General features: G+C 53.5%; 3 protein-coding genes across 3 annotated transcripts; 1 reads left to right on the top strand and 2 right to left on the bottom strand.

The window, feature by feature from the left end:
• Nucleotides 1-47: 47 nt before the first annotated feature.
• Nucleotides 48-933, bottom strand: BDP81DRAFT_406745 (uncharacterized protein; the record flags this gene model as incomplete). Its single annotated transcript, XM_060588986.1, has 3 exons — nucleotides 48-383; nucleotides 454-562; nucleotides 849-933. 3 exons carry the CDS (start codon nucleotides 931-933, stop codon nucleotides 110-112), a joined length of 468 nt encoding a protein of 155 aa, XP_060444545.1. The 3' UTR covers nucleotides 48-109.
• Nucleotides 934-2,367: 1,434 nt separating this feature from the next.
• BDP81DRAFT_428737 (uncharacterized protein) lies at nucleotides 2,368-3,178 on the bottom strand. Its single transcript, XM_060590453.1, has one exon. It carries the CDS (start codon nucleotides 3,061-3,063, stop codon nucleotides 2,848-2,850), a length of 216 nt encoding a protein of 71 aa, XP_060444544.1. The 5' UTR covers nucleotides 3,064-3,178; the 3' UTR covers nucleotides 2,368-2,847.
• Nucleotides 3,179-9,585: 6,407 nt separating this feature from the next.
• BDP81DRAFT_449917 (uncharacterized protein) lies at nucleotides 9,586-10,582 on the top strand (the record flags this gene model as incomplete). The annotated part of the gene is made up of 2 exons (XM_060592460.1): nucleotides 9,586-9,823; nucleotides 10,206-10,582. The coding sequence occupies 2 exons, from the start codon at nucleotides 9,586-9,588 to the stop codon at nucleotides 10,580-10,582; spliced, it is 615 nt and encodes a 204-aa protein (XP_060444543.1).
• Nucleotides 10,583-15,533: the final 4,951 nt, after the last annotated feature.

Genomic DNA, 15,533 nt, shown 5'->3' with positions numbered 1-15,533 from the left:
GGAAGGCGGGGGGGGGGCGAGGTTCGAGGCATGACACAGACAAGGAAGTGCTGATAAAAATGAACCACCATTTCCAAAACAGCCCTCTCTCGCACTCACCACTCAGTACCTAGTGTGCGGTGTTGTGGGTGTCAAGCACGTCTCCTCTCTCCTTGAAGTCGTAGGGCAGTGCGGGTGTGTTCGAGCTGGAGACATTCGACTGGTGTAAAGCAGGGCCAAGACCAGACGTTGGAGGGACATCGGACACAAGAGCGAGGATGCCGTAGTGTATCAAGGCACCAAATGCTTCAGAAGGACGAAGAGGGTCGGGCCTCCAAGGGACGACAAGGGTCCACGTCCGCCCAAAGTCCGCAACATCAGCGTGCTCTGTGCGAATATCCGTCCTCGAGCAGCAAGATAGAGTCGAGGCAGTTCGGTCTACCCGTACTTCATCGTCGATGAGATGGAACATACATCGGAGCGGCGGCGGTAGCCGATGTGTCGTCGGCGACTTCAGTCTCAACTCTCAATCGCCAGGACCATCCATTGACAGGCAAAAATCGAGTCAGAATGCGGCGAGCTGCTGTGAGTGATTGAGTGCATCTGTGCAAGGGACCAGCACGAGGCATGTAAGGTACATGGCCTCTTGTCGGAAGTAAAGGTGAGAGGTACCCGTAAGGCAAAAGGCATTGGATTCCGTGGACGGGTGTGTATGCGACCAATGCGCTGCCCGGAAGCCCTCCTCGACTCTCGAGTCCTCCCTCATTGCCCCCCTCACACTCCAAGGCTTGAGGCCAAGTTCCTGCTCCCAACAGTCGAGGGGGGGGGATTCCGATATGCCCTGTCTGTGTCCGCGCCCATTGTCCAACCCGAGTCGACTCCTTGGAGGGCTTGTATCCGTACCCAGCGCAGGAACGGGAGACCGTCGACGACCATGTATTCGTGCGTAGCCATTGTTGAATGCACTGTATAAGATAATGACCTGAGCTCAGCTGCCCAAGGACGCAAAGTGATGGGCCTTCGCCTCGTCGTCATTGTCACGCAGGGCAGTGTCACGAATACAGTATTGCTCCACACTGCGTGTATACTGTGAAGGAGCATTCGCACGAACTGAGCCAGAAGAATGCGTCGTCGTCCCCGAGCTGCCAAAGTACCCTCTCGTGCCTCTGTGCCTTTGCCTCTGTCTCTGCAGCTGATAGGCTAGCCTGACCGTACTTTGCGTCCAACGTCGTCGCAAGAAACTCGGAGACTTCCCAGCAGGCTGGCCCAGTCACAATGTAAAATAAAATAAAAAGCGCGCCAGCAGCAAAGAGGGGGTTTGTTAGCGGAAAGGCAACGGGGAACGGACGGGGGGGGACGGGTGGACGGGTGGACGAGGGGGAAATGTTCGAAATGGCGGTAGGGAATAGCGCGAGTGTGGTATGGAATTAAGCACACAGACCAGCGAAAAAGGTCGCAGAATCGTTCATGCCCCATGTCATCATAATAAGTGGCCATGCTCATTCGATATTGATGTCGAGTTCCAACTTCCAAGATACCGAGGTGCAACCAAATGAGGCAAGTTGCCTGAGGTACGACTTCTGCATCGCGCTTCCTGAAAGCTCCAGCCCTGGCGGAGATTCCTCGCACTCCCAGTCTGCCACTTGAGGGCCATGGTACTTCGCGCCCTTCTTAGTGCCATCATCCATGTGCCGGATGCCTCGATGCCTCCGCTGACAGGCTGGGAGCTCAGCTAAGCCAATGGATCGCGTAGGGTATCCATCCTGCTGCCGCAGTAAGCACACACGACGACAATGACCAGATGATCCGCATCTTGAGGAGTCGAGCCAGGTGGTACTCCGTAATAACCACCTTGTAAGGAGTCTCTAGCGTCGCGAGAGCAAACCAGGCAGGCGGATTAGCATTGGCAGGCAAGGTATCTGTACCCGTACCCGTCCGTAGGCTGTAGCCGTACCTTACCCGCCTTGTTGCCCTGCCCAGTAGGGCAAGTCCACCAATTTCTTCATCCACAGCACCAGTCAACCTGACATCTCTCGTGGGGTTGGTGGTCCCGGTCACGCCCAATGCCCCAAGGGGACCCTCATGCTCCTGACCGTCCTGGGGGCTGCTAGGAGACACCTAAGATTGAGGACGGGTACGGAGACGGTATCTGAGGCTTGACCCCGTCTTATCCTGCCCTGATGGGTCAAGTGCATCATCCAGTCTTGTTCTCGAAGGAGTCGAGCTCAACTATCCACCGAACCCGCCCGGCCACAACGGGGGACGTGGAAGGTGGAGGGCTGCGAGGGTCTTAAAGCAGAAGCTCTGCTCGGGAGCCCGCTCTGTCGGCCCCAGACCGCCCTGGTCTAGGCGAAAGGCAGACGCACACCACAGAGTGTCTGAAGTTGTGAGCTGCGTGGGAATCCGTAGAAGGGTAACAACACCTAGAATCGTTTTGTGGTGTTCGTGGCATTTGCCAGGTGCCGACCACCATGCATGCAGTTTTCGGTCTGTCTTCTCTAGATATGAATCGTCCTCAACGACACTGGGTGCCGGAGAGCAACTGGCATACCTAATCATCGAACACTAGGGTGAAGAAGTAAGCTTGCGAACCGAGGACCAAGCACTCATGGCCATCTTTTTGGCAGACGTTGTCCCGTCTGCCGTGGTGCTAACGGGATGAGACAGCAGCACCGTCGAGAGCCGGCGTCGGCGAAGCAAAAGACGGTCGTCGCACCTTTGCCAAAATGGCAGTGACAGGTGGCCGGTAGAATGGCTGAAGATTCCCTTGAAGGCTTCTAGTCTGGAGGCTTGAGCAAAGCCGAGCGCTGTTGTGTTGAGCTTGGATGGCGTGGAGAGGCGCTTGCACCGGCTCGAATCTCTCCTGCCTTAGTCTGTAACTCTGATCGACAGCAAGCCATCTCCGGGGTTGAAGAGGCCCTGGCAGCCTGGCACGTCTGGCTGTAACGTCGAGCCGATTCGAGAGGTGTTGAGGAGGCCGAGAAGCGGACCGAACCAAGGTGCTGACGTCGAATTCTGGCGGCGGCGGGAGGTTGTTAGGACGAGATAGCCCGAGAGAAAGGCGAGGTGCAGAAGGCCAGGCATGGGTGTGTATCTTAGAAGCTCCTACGGATTTGCAGCGCTATGCCGTGCCCATGGCCCATGATCTATTGAAAGGCCCTTTGGTTTTGCATGGGTGCGGCGTGGGATGCACAGCAACGCCAACGACAGGTGCATGGGGAGGGGAGCCTTCGGAATGGGAGCTTGGAGATGGGAGATGGAAGATGCATCATCCATTGGAACGGAGACACGGTATCTGCCGCATTGTACCGCGGTAAGGTACCGCAGTTGCAGTCGCGAATGGAAGTTTTGGTTGCAGCCAGGTGCGATCCATGAGATCTCCACTCCCCGCTTACCTTATCATTACAGGCCGGCTCGTACTTACCCTAGTCCACCACCTCCACCGGCTGGGTACGTTAGTGCGTGCTTGTCCACAGTCCACACCAGAGCTTTGCAGGGACTAAGACGTGGAGCTAGGCCGTACTAGGCGCTAGGTCTTCGAAGTGCTCCTGATGCTTGGGTAATCATCTTTCAATTCGTACCTACCTTACCTAACTTACCTTGCACTTCCAAGTTCCATCTGTTGATACCATCCACTCTGCACGAAGTACCTCACTCCTGCCATATGTGCCGTATTTCCTTTTTTAGGGATGTGTGGGAAGGTACCACCCTGCCTTACCCTAAGGTACACCTACCTTGCCTTACTTACAGTACTCCGTATGTGCCTGCCTTGTGAGCGATTCCACTCCCAAGATATCTTGCTTGCCTCTAGCGCCAGGCTAGGAATCTCAATCTGCCAATCTCCTGGCCGGCCTGGGTTTTGCCGTTGCCATCTATTTTATTGTTCCTGTACTTTTCATTCCCTTTCTCCATTTATTTCTGCAAGCATCTCTCAAAGATTACAATGGAATATACGGATACATCTACGGTGCCTGCGGCCTGCCAGTGTCTACATGATGTTAGTATACTCAGTGCACTGCTGCAGCCGTGGTCAACACTCCCATTTCTTGGACCTTGACTTGGGTAAGGTACTGTTCGGATATTGTCTATTTCGATGTACCCAAGGTATTCAGATGTACTCACTGCTTGTGCCTTCAGTGACTTGATGCAGTGACTTGAAGTCGAGGAAGCTGCAATGAGGAGGGGGACGGCACGGTACGGCAAGGTACGTACTCTGCACTGCATCTCAGATGTGATAACGCACCTCAACCACACCTCAACTCTCCCACCCCTCAGTGCCGCTCCCCTCACCCACGAACCAACTGATCAAAGCAAAGGCCCCTCTTCTGGAAGTATCCGCCTACCTCCCACCGCCCTCCATTCGACTTCCATTCACAAGCCACGATTTGGCATCAAGTACGAATACCTACCTATCCACGCCGGCCTCGCCCATGTTTGAAGACGCAAAGACACCAATGCCTATCCCAACACTCAACTGGCTTCGACACCCTGCCGACGGGCCCCGTAAGCGAATCCACATTAACCTTTCCCCTCGTCTCTTGAGTCCCAGCAGCTCCAGCCTCCAGCCTCCAGGCTGCCAGGGGCCTCCCCTTGGCCAGGATTGACTTGGTGCTGCTCGCATGGGAATTGGAGCTGGACCACCCTACTGTGCTCGCTGGGGTTCAGTTCTGGAATCCCAAGACAGGTTCGTCGTGGAATGGCCATCCTGGAATGCTTCTTGAGCCAGTTCCTTTAGTTCCAGGCCCAGCCGCCATCTGGCACCTATCTTCAAGTGCCGCTTAGGCATAGGAAGCATCGAAAAGTAACGACGTCGCGGCGTTTGCCATTGTCACGGTGTCACTCACACTAGACAAAACGCTCCAACTTAGCCGGCGGACTCCCATTGATCAATCTCTAAATCTCATCATCAAGCATCGAACCTACAAACGGGCTGCGTAGGCACGTCCTACCTCACGCACTGCCATTGACGAACCCCGGCCTTTGATGTAATTACGGCGTCGAATACTTGGAAGTCGGGACACCTCGAATTCGCTTCCTGATCCAGTATTATCCAACCATACCGCCATGCTATTGCTACCCCATCGAACCCTTCTTCGGGCCTTCGACGAAGGTTCTGGCCTCATCAGCGCCTTTACGCACTGACGGCGCTAATCCAACTGACACTCGGCCAAGCTACTCCTCACACTACTCTTTCTGCTACTTCGTCTCACCGGTCGCCTTGTCACCATGCCCTTTTAGGCTCCCAGTGCCGCATGGAGCATCTGACGGATACTCTTCGTCGTGTTTCTGTGTCTACTCTGCATATCGTCCGTCCCATGCGGCGGGCTTGTTGGGTACATCGTCGGACTATACTATTGTTCCAACGGCCTCACCGGCTCAAGAATGTCCAAGAACCCGCAACCCGGACAGTGTGACACTCGTCGCCCTGCGGAAATCCGATGTCAGACGTCCGTCCAATTTGTCTCTTCGTGTCTAGAGGCACTGGAAGTTGTATACCATCCCGCCACTAAGACGAGACCGTGGGGGACAAGTCGCAGTACTAAGGACTACAAAATCTAATATCGGATATACCATCCATGCCGCCACGTCGGTTTCATTGTCTGCACATGGTGCGCCAGCTTGCGTAGACCTAGCATGATATGTACTGCTGTACACTTTCAGGGAAACGGCAGCCCACGATGAAGCTAGAGACGCTATGCTGCATCCTTTTCGCGGTAGGTTTCGAGCTCCTGGACTAGCAAGCAGACACATCTGGGTCGGAAAGGTCTATCAAAGATCAAAGCCACAACCGTGAAATGGTCTACACTCCGGTACTGGTCCAACCAGTGAGGAATACCTCAAGCTACCCGCTGCAGCAGTCTGCAGTCTGCACATCGTCCAGAGCTTCATCTTTGCCCTAGCATTCACGTCGTGGCAAGCACTACCTACACCTTTGATATCGGGGTAATCCTTGAGCGAATTTGAGGGTACGCGTCCACATTCTAGGACGATTAATACCTCTAGAAATTGAATAGGCAGGTGGCGGACCGGTGTCGTTTGACAGGCGGCCCTGTCCAACAGCCAAGTTAATAAATATAGCTTGCGCCGCAGCTAATAAGAAGGACGGATGCAAGAGCCAAAAATGCAGGAACATGCGTGGGATAGGCTCGCCTGACCATCACCCTCACAGCCTGCAGCCTGTCTCCGTGGGCGAGAAGCAATGGGATGATGAGGAGCCGATGTCTTCAAAGGACTGCTCGGTAGTCTTGTGGAGATCGCGGGGTCTGGTCCATGGCGACCAAGACCTACGTCCTTTTCTCGCTCTAGCCAATTCACCATCCTTGCGATCTCACGAATGAGCCAGGGCGTCCTGCTCTCAGCAAAGCTCATTGCGAAGGACTGATCCACGGCTGTCCATACGAAGACCAACAGCTCAACGCCGTATGACCTTTCCGACAAGGATTGGCAGGCTTATGGAAGTCGTATATCGGTCTGGAAGGGGAGACCCAACTTCCCCCCATCTTGGAGCCGTTGGTGGGAATTAGCTTGCTGTTTTCCTCGGCATCCCTCACGGCGCGCCATCCTCCACTCTCGTCCTGGAGATGCTGGCAACGGCAGTCTCCTAGCAAATAGAAAGCAAGCAGGACCACCTTTGACCAGCCAACCGAAATGGGCAGTGTCATAAGTCCACGGTGAGCAGGGGAGCTGGTCAAAAAATGGGGTGAGCAAGCCAGTAGTGTCCTCATTCACGTGCTAAAAAACTAGCGGTGGCCACCTGGCTCGATAATATCGCAGGCCCTCAAACATGAACCTACCGAGGAAGCCGTCACCCACGCCAAGTCTTGCCTTACCCTATTCGATCCCGTCAGGCTTGTCCCCAACATGCCGTCCATCCTTTTGCAACCCTCAAAGGAACACAGTCTATCCACCCAAAATCTCAAGTTTGACATGAAAGGGGCTATTGTTGGCTAAGAGCTCCAGACAGTTGTTGGATGTTCGATCAGCCTTCATTTTCGTTGAATATCCAAGGGAGACGTTTATCCGTACAACTGGCGCACTGGTGGTTTCAGGCCGCATGGCTCGCCCTGCATCCTGGGGCTGTGTCTGCCTCGGATCCGAACTCGTGCCAACGAACCACGCGCCTAGCGCTAGGAGCTAGCATCTGTCACGCTCGGTTGTTCCCTTTCGCGCAACTGGTTCCTGGAATCGTTCGTTCAGGGGGGACTCCTGCTCTTCGCCCCCAAGATCTCGGGCACGCTGTAGAGCGTGGCTGGATGGACAAGGGGGAGAGCCAAGTACGGGATAGGATTGCCTTTGGATGCACGAGGGGTGTGCCCAGAGCCAGAACGGTCCGAATGGGAATCCAGTCGCTGGTCTGGATGCCCACTCTGCTCCTGATCCATGTCCGTCAGATTGTGTTGGACATTCCGTGACTCGCATACGGTACATTTGCTAGGCGATCCGACCATGCAGGAAAACCCGACGAGAGCGACGGTCAACCGCCAAGAAGAAGGCAAACACCACGATGAATATTCACAAAGTTACGCTTCGACAGGATGCGTCACAATCTCCGGCATCATGGGGGCGTGGAGGGGGAACAGATGACTCGGCCGAGTGCCAGGGGAGCCTCACCTCGGGCAGGGCCTGTCCCGTCCGCCCGCTCCGGGGAACCTTTAAAGAATGAGCAGCAAACCAAGACAGCAGTGCCGGACAACCACACCACCTAGACCGTTACGGGATAGGGCATCCGAGGCGGCTGGAACAGGGACACCGGTACATGTCGACGACTCTGAAAGGTGGCATGCCGGGGAACAGTAACAAAGCAGCTTCAACGGCGGAGACCTCGGGGTTCCGTCTCGCAGCGCGCGGCTTGCAGACTGTGGGCGCCTCCCCATGATAGGTGCCAGTCTGCTATACAGGATGGAGGCGTGCGTGTTTGAAACGTTTGGAGCGGAACCTCAAAGTGGCTTCCGCGAGGCTTCCAGACAAGGATTGCGGCGCGGTGAAATCAGCCCTCATCTTGTTCTATTGCTTCCATCATGCTTCCAAGTGACGCAGAGCTTCGAGAAGAAGCGGGAGAAGGGATGTGCGATATCCGTGTCCGCGCACCCAGAGAGCCAATTTTCCTTAGCCCCCCATCGAGTCCGCCTTGCGCCCCTTGCCTGCCAATATCCGTAGATGGTTCAGACGACGGAGTCCGGACAAAAGAACGTGGGGTCTTGTCCGGCGCGACGGCTTGTCTTACGAATAGAACGGCCCAAGGTGGCTTTCGTCATTAATAGAGTGTGTTCATTTTAAAGCGGTCCGACAAACGTGGTTCGGGCGAGCATGGGAAGGGAATGAAGCAATGATGACGGCTTGGTCGCTTCTATCAATTCTATGTGAGGATAGTAGGTAATCAAACTTTGAATATTTCCCCTTGCAGGCCGGTTCTCCTATTCCCCAAGGGTCCTGTCAGCCTTACGCCGTTGCTACGTACTGCGCACCACGAGACGGCAAGGCACCTGAGATGATCTTAGCTTCCTAGTAGTTCCAAGAGTGTGTATTCGTCCGATGGGTGTGGTAACATGGGGGCCGAATGGATTACGGTGGTGCTGGCAGATAAAAAGTCACAAAGGTCAATCTTCATGGATGCTTTTTTAGGGCTTTTGTTCCGTCCTTCTCAATTTCGTATCCATCAGCGGGAAGGATGGATCATGGGTGGCATGGCGCACGCCGCATGCAGGGCCGCCAGGCACAGATAGCCCGCAGGCCAACGTCCACCATTTGGACGGTCGATGGGGTCGTTTTTGGGGTCCTTTGAGGGGTAAAGGGGGCGGGAAGGAAATGGGCATCTTTCGACTTCATTTTTCTTTCCACCATGTCCAAGAGGTTATTTTAGATTTATTGGAAGATCATCGACAACCTTTTTTCAGTGGATCGCTGACGACACGGCTCTGAAGATGGGACGGCCCCGCAATCTTTGGACGGATTCGGCAAGTGAGGGGCAATATTTCGAGAGTGCTTTCCATCAGTCTAAGATTAGTGATTCATGCGTACACCACAGCCCGGACGGAGTAGGTACGGAGTACTGCCACTGACTGCTAAGCACGCGGTTCGCTTATCTAATCCTCGCCCATTGGGCGGGGTCGAGCCGGGGGCATATGGCCAAAAATATTGATTCCCTCATGCCAGGTCATTTCTTTCCCATCCACAGCAACGTCCATCGCCAACCAGTCCGCAATCCACTCCAACCCGTTGACAGGGAAGACCGAAAAAAAACCATCGTATTGCGAATCTGCAAAATAGACGCCATTGACCAACATCATCTTACCGTCCCATTCCGCCGCTACCGAATAAGCAGGGGCCGAGGCAGAGGCAAAAAGGAACCTCATTTTTGGACAAGGCTATCTCCTTTCCCACCCCACACACAGCTGCTTCCCTGCTCGTATCTCGAGATACTTTGGTGGTATTCGGAAATCTCGTCGAGAAAGCGAGAGAGAAAGAGAGAAAGAGAATCGAGATCGAAGAAGGAGAACCAAGTTGGGGGCCACACTGTTTGCAACTTTGCCGGGGCAGCAACTGAATCAAACTAGCGACTTTGGACTTCATCCTGGACAAGCGACAAGCACGGATATCTTTGACACCATGGACAAAGATCTTGACAATGCGAATCCGACCATCCTGAGCGCGGCCCAGATGCCGACGCGTCAAAGCAAGCGTGAAGCACCCAAGACGGGCCCATTTCACAAGTTCGACGATGTCATCTTCGCTAAACCCTGGTACCTCTCGGCACCCTTCTGTGATGATGATTCACTATGGTCTGAGCCGGAAGCCGACCATTCTCACTTGGCGGAAGAACCCATTGATGAACAAGAAATCTATGGTGAGGGACCCCTTTTTTCATATTGCTCCCCCTTATTCTTCCATATTGTGGTTCAAACTCATCCGGTATTGGGAGTTGCGTGTGATGAGCTCCATCCCAGCCTGGCCCTGTCTCTTGAGTGTCTCAAGCACGGTCCTGCGTAGTCAGGCAAGCGCCACTTGATGCAGACCACCCACTCATCAGGCTATGTACTTCAGCAAGTGGATGTTGCAGTTGCGCGTCGTCTTTGCTACTTGATGAGTGGTGCCCAATGATGCTTATCCTCATTGCATTGGCTTCAGACTCCACGCTTGGAATGCCATCCTGTCCGGGCGAACTCCTACTACGCGTTCCCCTGCCATACCGAAACCCTGGAGAGGATCACGCGACTGACGTTTCATAGACTTGATATCGACCATCTCAGATCCAGAGCACCCCCTCTCCCTGGGACAACTGGCTGTTGTCAACTTGCCTGATATTCACATCAGCCCTCCTCCCTACCTGGCCATGGACCCCAACAAGTTGGTTCAGGTCTTGGTCGAGTTGACGCCAACTGTTTCTCACTGTTCTCTCGCCACCGTGCTTGGGCTGGGTGTTCGCGTGCGCCTTGAGAAGGCACTTCCTCCCAACTGGCGGGTGGATGTCAGGGTCAAGGAGAACGCGCATGCTCAGGACGATCAAGTGAACAAGCAGCTCAGTGACAAGGAGCGAGTTGCTGCCGCGCTAGAGAACGATACCCTGAAGGGGGTCCTCGACAAGATGCTCGAAACCTGCGTCTGAGCAGCGAATCAATTCTCGGATACAGAGGCCGGGCTAATGTCCGTTTGATGCGAATCTTGACGTCTGTCATGTCATGAAGCGTGACGCCCAATCCCTAGGGCAATGCCTCGGGAGAAAGTAGTCCGCCCACCGGCTCGCCCAACCAATCCATCCGAGATGGAGCACAAGTCATGGAGGGCAGCCCTTAAAAATAGACGATCGACATTCTGCACCGTTTTTTTACCAAGGCATTTGCCACCTTGGCTGGAGAATTTATCGATTATTTGCCATGGAAAGCCAACATGTCACCCCGGCATTTTAGGAGCTTCTGTCGAGGGAAATTGATCGACAGGTACACAGTGGGAAACGATCTCCATTTCCGCCTAAGCGCGGATATTGTAGCCGGTCAAAGAAACGTTACCTCGCACCCTCCACCCCAGGGCCCTTGGGAAAGTCGGAAAACAGGGTCCCAGCGGGATCGGCTGGCGGTTCATGACTCTTTCAACCCGCGGCAAGACTCCGAGGTAGGGCTGTGCGGGCGCCGGAATTGTTCACACATATTGGCATAGCTTGGCCTATGTGTGTGTTGGTTCGTATGTGGCAGCTGGTTCTTTTTTTTTTCTTCTTCGTCTGACTCTCAAGCGCAGGCAAATGCCAGCACGTTCTGACGATTCGGATTATCCGAACATCTCGTTTGCATGGGACTAGCTGGTAGCAAAGGACCAAACACAATGAGCGAATGGATAAACCAGTTTTTCTTCCTCCCCCTTACTACCTTGATTGCCAGGGATGTGTGCTCTTTTTTTCCTTTCGAGTGGCTTCGTCACCCCCAATCTGAACCCCGTTCAACGTTGAGCGTGGATGCAACGCTATATCAAAGGACCTATATACCTAGACCGTTGATAAACACACGCGAGGTATCCGTACTGATAGCCGATCAAGATACCGAGCACATCCCTGACGCCGCTTACCGCGACAGCCGACGTGCTTACCAATCCCGAAGGGTCCAGGACCGCCACCGACGAGGGAAAAGTTCAGCAGAACTCTACCGATGCCAGAAGTCTGTTTAGGTACTCCGTACCGCCTACCGGTACCTACCAATGGTGTGATCGATTAAAGGTCAGGGACCATCGGATGGATGGTTCTGACGTACGAAGATCTGCAAATATTGGTTTGTGGCTTTTTGTGAGCCTCGGGCCAAGGAAGAAAATGCTACTTGAGGTTTTTGATTGGGAAGAAAATAATGATAACGAGAACCCCATATCGGTTGTGTAAACCAACTTTTTTTTTCTTCCCATATGCCTCCCCTGAGCGGCGAGTGGACAAGAAACTTGCCATGGCGTTACATTGTGGCGCCTGACTTGACAGCATCTGAACGTCCCCCCCCCCTTGGCCCCCTCCCCCAACGAAAAGTATGATGGAAAGCGACCTTGAAATTCATAATTCAAAAGTTAGCCGGCACTGGATAAGACGGAACGGGGGTAGCTTGTTGAAGCCGTGAGAGCCCAGCCCAAGCCTTCCGCGTACCGATCCGAAAAAAGTTGATTTTGGTCCCCGAATTTTCCCACTTCGCGCGAAACTTTAAAGATGAGCAGAAGATGAGCAACCTGCTTACTGTGCAGCTTGAGCCCTTGCTTTCCTCATCCTGCCACCTGAACTCCACCGATCCCTCTAGATGAAATAGATTGATATTTCTGTAGGAGGTGGTGCCACCGGGGGAGAGCGAATGACAGGACCAGGTAAACGGAATCGAATCCCGCCCCGGCGGCGACGGCATGGCATGGCATGGGACCTGGGTTCGGTTCGGTGTCTCGGTCAGACAAGACACCATACTGTTCAAATTTATCCGGTGCCGGCGCCGCGGGAGCTAGGAGGGGTTGGTCAAGGGGTTCTCGCGTTCATTGGTGTGTCACGGTGTATTAGTGTAGAAGCTGTACCTAGATGCGGCCCAGAAAGACAACCCGCGTTTTTTTCCTACGGCTGTTGGTGAAGATCTTCTTCCTTGGGGCCTTCGGGAGGTGACAAAGTATCGCACACCCCAAACGCTGTAGGAGGATTTCGCAAAGGTAGATATTCGCATCCCCCCCCCGTTTCCAGATCTGCCCGAGCCTTCTGTGGCCCAAGCTCTTTGGATACTGTCTTGCTTGCTTTGCCCGTTCCTTTTCTTTCCATGTCTTGACCGTACGGAATCACGGATACACACGTGTTGTGGTGAGACGATCTTCGCGCAAGTGTTCCCCCGTCCGTTACCCCATGTCCATGTCTCTCGCTTTCGTTGTCAATGTCTTGTGATGATGCCATTGACGACTTTTGGTCTCGGCGAACCTTGTGGACTTCATCAACCTTCCTCTTGGCGCTTGATTTCTTAAGCCTTTGTGTTACACGGCATTAGGTGACGACCAAGTAGTCGATATCTCTTAATTACCAGAATGGCAGGAGAGTTGTGGTTTTGTTGATAATCTTTATAAGTCTGGAGAGGTCTGATGTCACGCGTCGCACTATGACGAATATTTCAATGAGTTTGAGAGTATCGAGACGGAAGGTCGCAATGGGGGGGGGCAGCGCGAGATATCTTGCACATGTCACTCGCTTGAAGCCTCATTTCTTTCTTTAGCTGGTACCTTTGGGGGCGCTTTCTGTTCACTCTTCTTTTTGCATGACTTTATCTTGTGATTGTGACAGCGTGAAGCACTGTGACGCAAGTTCCCGACACACTTGACAAGCGTCGAAGAAGAAATATTGCCAAGACAAGAGCTGCTACCCCCAGCTCCCTATTCCAGAAGCTGGGGTTTGGGGGGAGAAACACCTTCGACACTCAAGAAAGGAAGCTACCAAGGAAAATTGTCGAGGAATTTTGGGGATTCCTGGGGGAAGCAGGGGGGTTTGATGGATGGATGGGTGAGAGTTGCTACCTACTCCGTATGCAGGTCGAAGTTAGGCTTGGTAGGGGGTTTGAAGCATGTGCCGAAAGGTTCGTCACGGTAGCAGCAGCTTCAAACTGGGCAGGTAAAGGGAAAACCCTCAAACTACGGAGTAAGGTAGCTAGGCTGTTTCTATTCACAGAGCCCACACACTCACACACTCACTCACTGTTGTGTTTTTTCCCCAGTTTCCGGCAGGTGGTACGGTACTGCTGGTGGTTGGGTCGGGCTGGGGTTTGGCGGCAAGGGGGGGTTACTTTGGAGAAGGGGAAGGAGGGGGGAAGGAAAAGCAGGAGGAGGAAACATGGTGACATGATGGTGGTGGTGGAGGTGGTGGTTGGCAAGGACGGCCAGCAAGGGGAACCTCCAGATCTCTGGTAGAAGCGTGCCTTGGGTGTCAAGATATGTATGTATGTCGGCTGATGAGCGTGACTTGCAGCAATGGGGTTGTAGAACGAGGTGTGTGCGTATGTTGCGTATGTGAGTACCAGTAGGGGTGTGTGTGTGTGTGTGTGTGTGTGTGTCTCCTTGCATATTGCGAAGCAGCATCATTTTGCGAGGTGTGGCGGTGACGGGATTGATGGATGGGTGGTTTTCCTTTCGTCGTGTTTGTTGACCAATTGCCTCTTTCGCAAGGTTCAAGACACGCATTGGCTCCTATCTGTCTATCAGGGACAATGACATACATGTTCCTTTCCAGCCCCTTGACCACTAGGCTTTTGGGTAATTGCATGGGGGAATGTGGAAGACGACCCATTGTTGAATTGCGAATTGCTCCTAGTGCCCATCACTACCTAGTCAAGTACACTCATGATATCGCTGCTGTCTCTGTTCCTCTTCTTTTGGCGACTCGGTGAGGGAATCGCCAAGACGTAGAATGAGGGAGCAAAGGCATGGCAGAGAGGCAGAACTGTCATCGGCCGGCCGGAGCCCGCCGATCCTCGTTTAATCCCTGACCCAGCGCAAAGTCCACTTGTACGTGTACGGAGTATTCTCTTAGAGTCTCTATCTCTCCATCACTGGTCCTGTTCAAGCCTCAACTAGGGATATTAGCTCTGTCTTCAAACAGAGTCTAATTTGTGAGAAGCAACACTAGTAAAGAGAGATATGCACCGGTGCGAGCTCTTAACGTTAACTCCGATCTCCAGGTTCACGGCAGTTTAGCAAAACAGAGCGAACTAACAGGTTGTGATGGAACTAAAACACCGTCCGGTTTTTCGTGTAGGTTTGGAAAGGGTTCAACAGGGTTGACACCATAAGGTTTGGGGCGTCCTTATCCCGCCCCCCTTCCACTGAATGGGATTTTTTAACGTTTACACCTTTTTTTCTGACCATGCAGGAGAGAGAGAGAGAGAGCCACAGAGCGTACGGAGTACGGATACTCAGGCGCAGGCGCAGGCGGCACGACACCACCACCACCAAGCATTTCCTCGTACGTACGGATACAGGCACACGGACTCGGTCGTTCCCTCTTGTTCCAAAAAAGAATGTTCCATGCGTTTGTTCTACCGAAGGCGCTCGCATACACATTAGACATCACACCACACGTAGACACACTCGGTTCCTTTGTCAGATCGACTTGGCGTTGAACACAAACACACACACGCAATTCACCTACGGAACTACCGATGGATGTTGTGTGGCGAAGCAGAAAAAGTTCAGCGAGTCAAACAAGACATCCGCATCTCACGCAACATCCAGCCCGGAAAGTCCTGGTGAACCGCATGAGCCTCTTGATTATGTACCTCATGTGCGTCTGACTCCTTGAAGCAAGCCCGCGCATGAGGTTATAGAGTATGACGCGCAAGAGGAAGAAGTTACACAAGTTGGCATGATGGGCTACGATAGAGTTTGGCCCCCAATTGGCGTCGTCACCTTGGCGAGGACAAGATGCAAAGATGAGAGCGGCGATTCGAGCTGGTCCAAAGGCCGTTCAGATGTCGCCTCACAGCAAAGAAGCAAGGGAGTAAGTAGCTGCGCATACGGATATTCTTTACCCGCGCGCGCAAAGCCACATGGAAGTCAACTAGAGTCTGGGGGAGTCTAAACCA

Source organism: Colletotrichum phormii, assembly GCF_030913505.1.
Source record: "Colletotrichum phormii strain CBS 102054 chromosome Unknown BDP81scaffold_11, whole genome shotgun sequence".
Lineage (NCBI taxonomy): Eukaryota > Fungi > Ascomycota > Sordariomycetes > Glomerellales > Glomerellaceae > Colletotrichum > Colletotrichum phormii.
The sequence above is the reverse complement of the archived record's forward strand: the minus strand, read 5'-3'. Positions and strand labels throughout refer to the sequence as shown.

Excerpts from the sequence above, each read along its gene's own strand:
- BDP81DRAFT_428737 (XM_060590453.1), bottom strand. The coding sequence starts at position 3,063 with ATGCCTGGCCTTCTGCACCTCGCCTTTCTCTCGGGCTATCTCGTCCTA.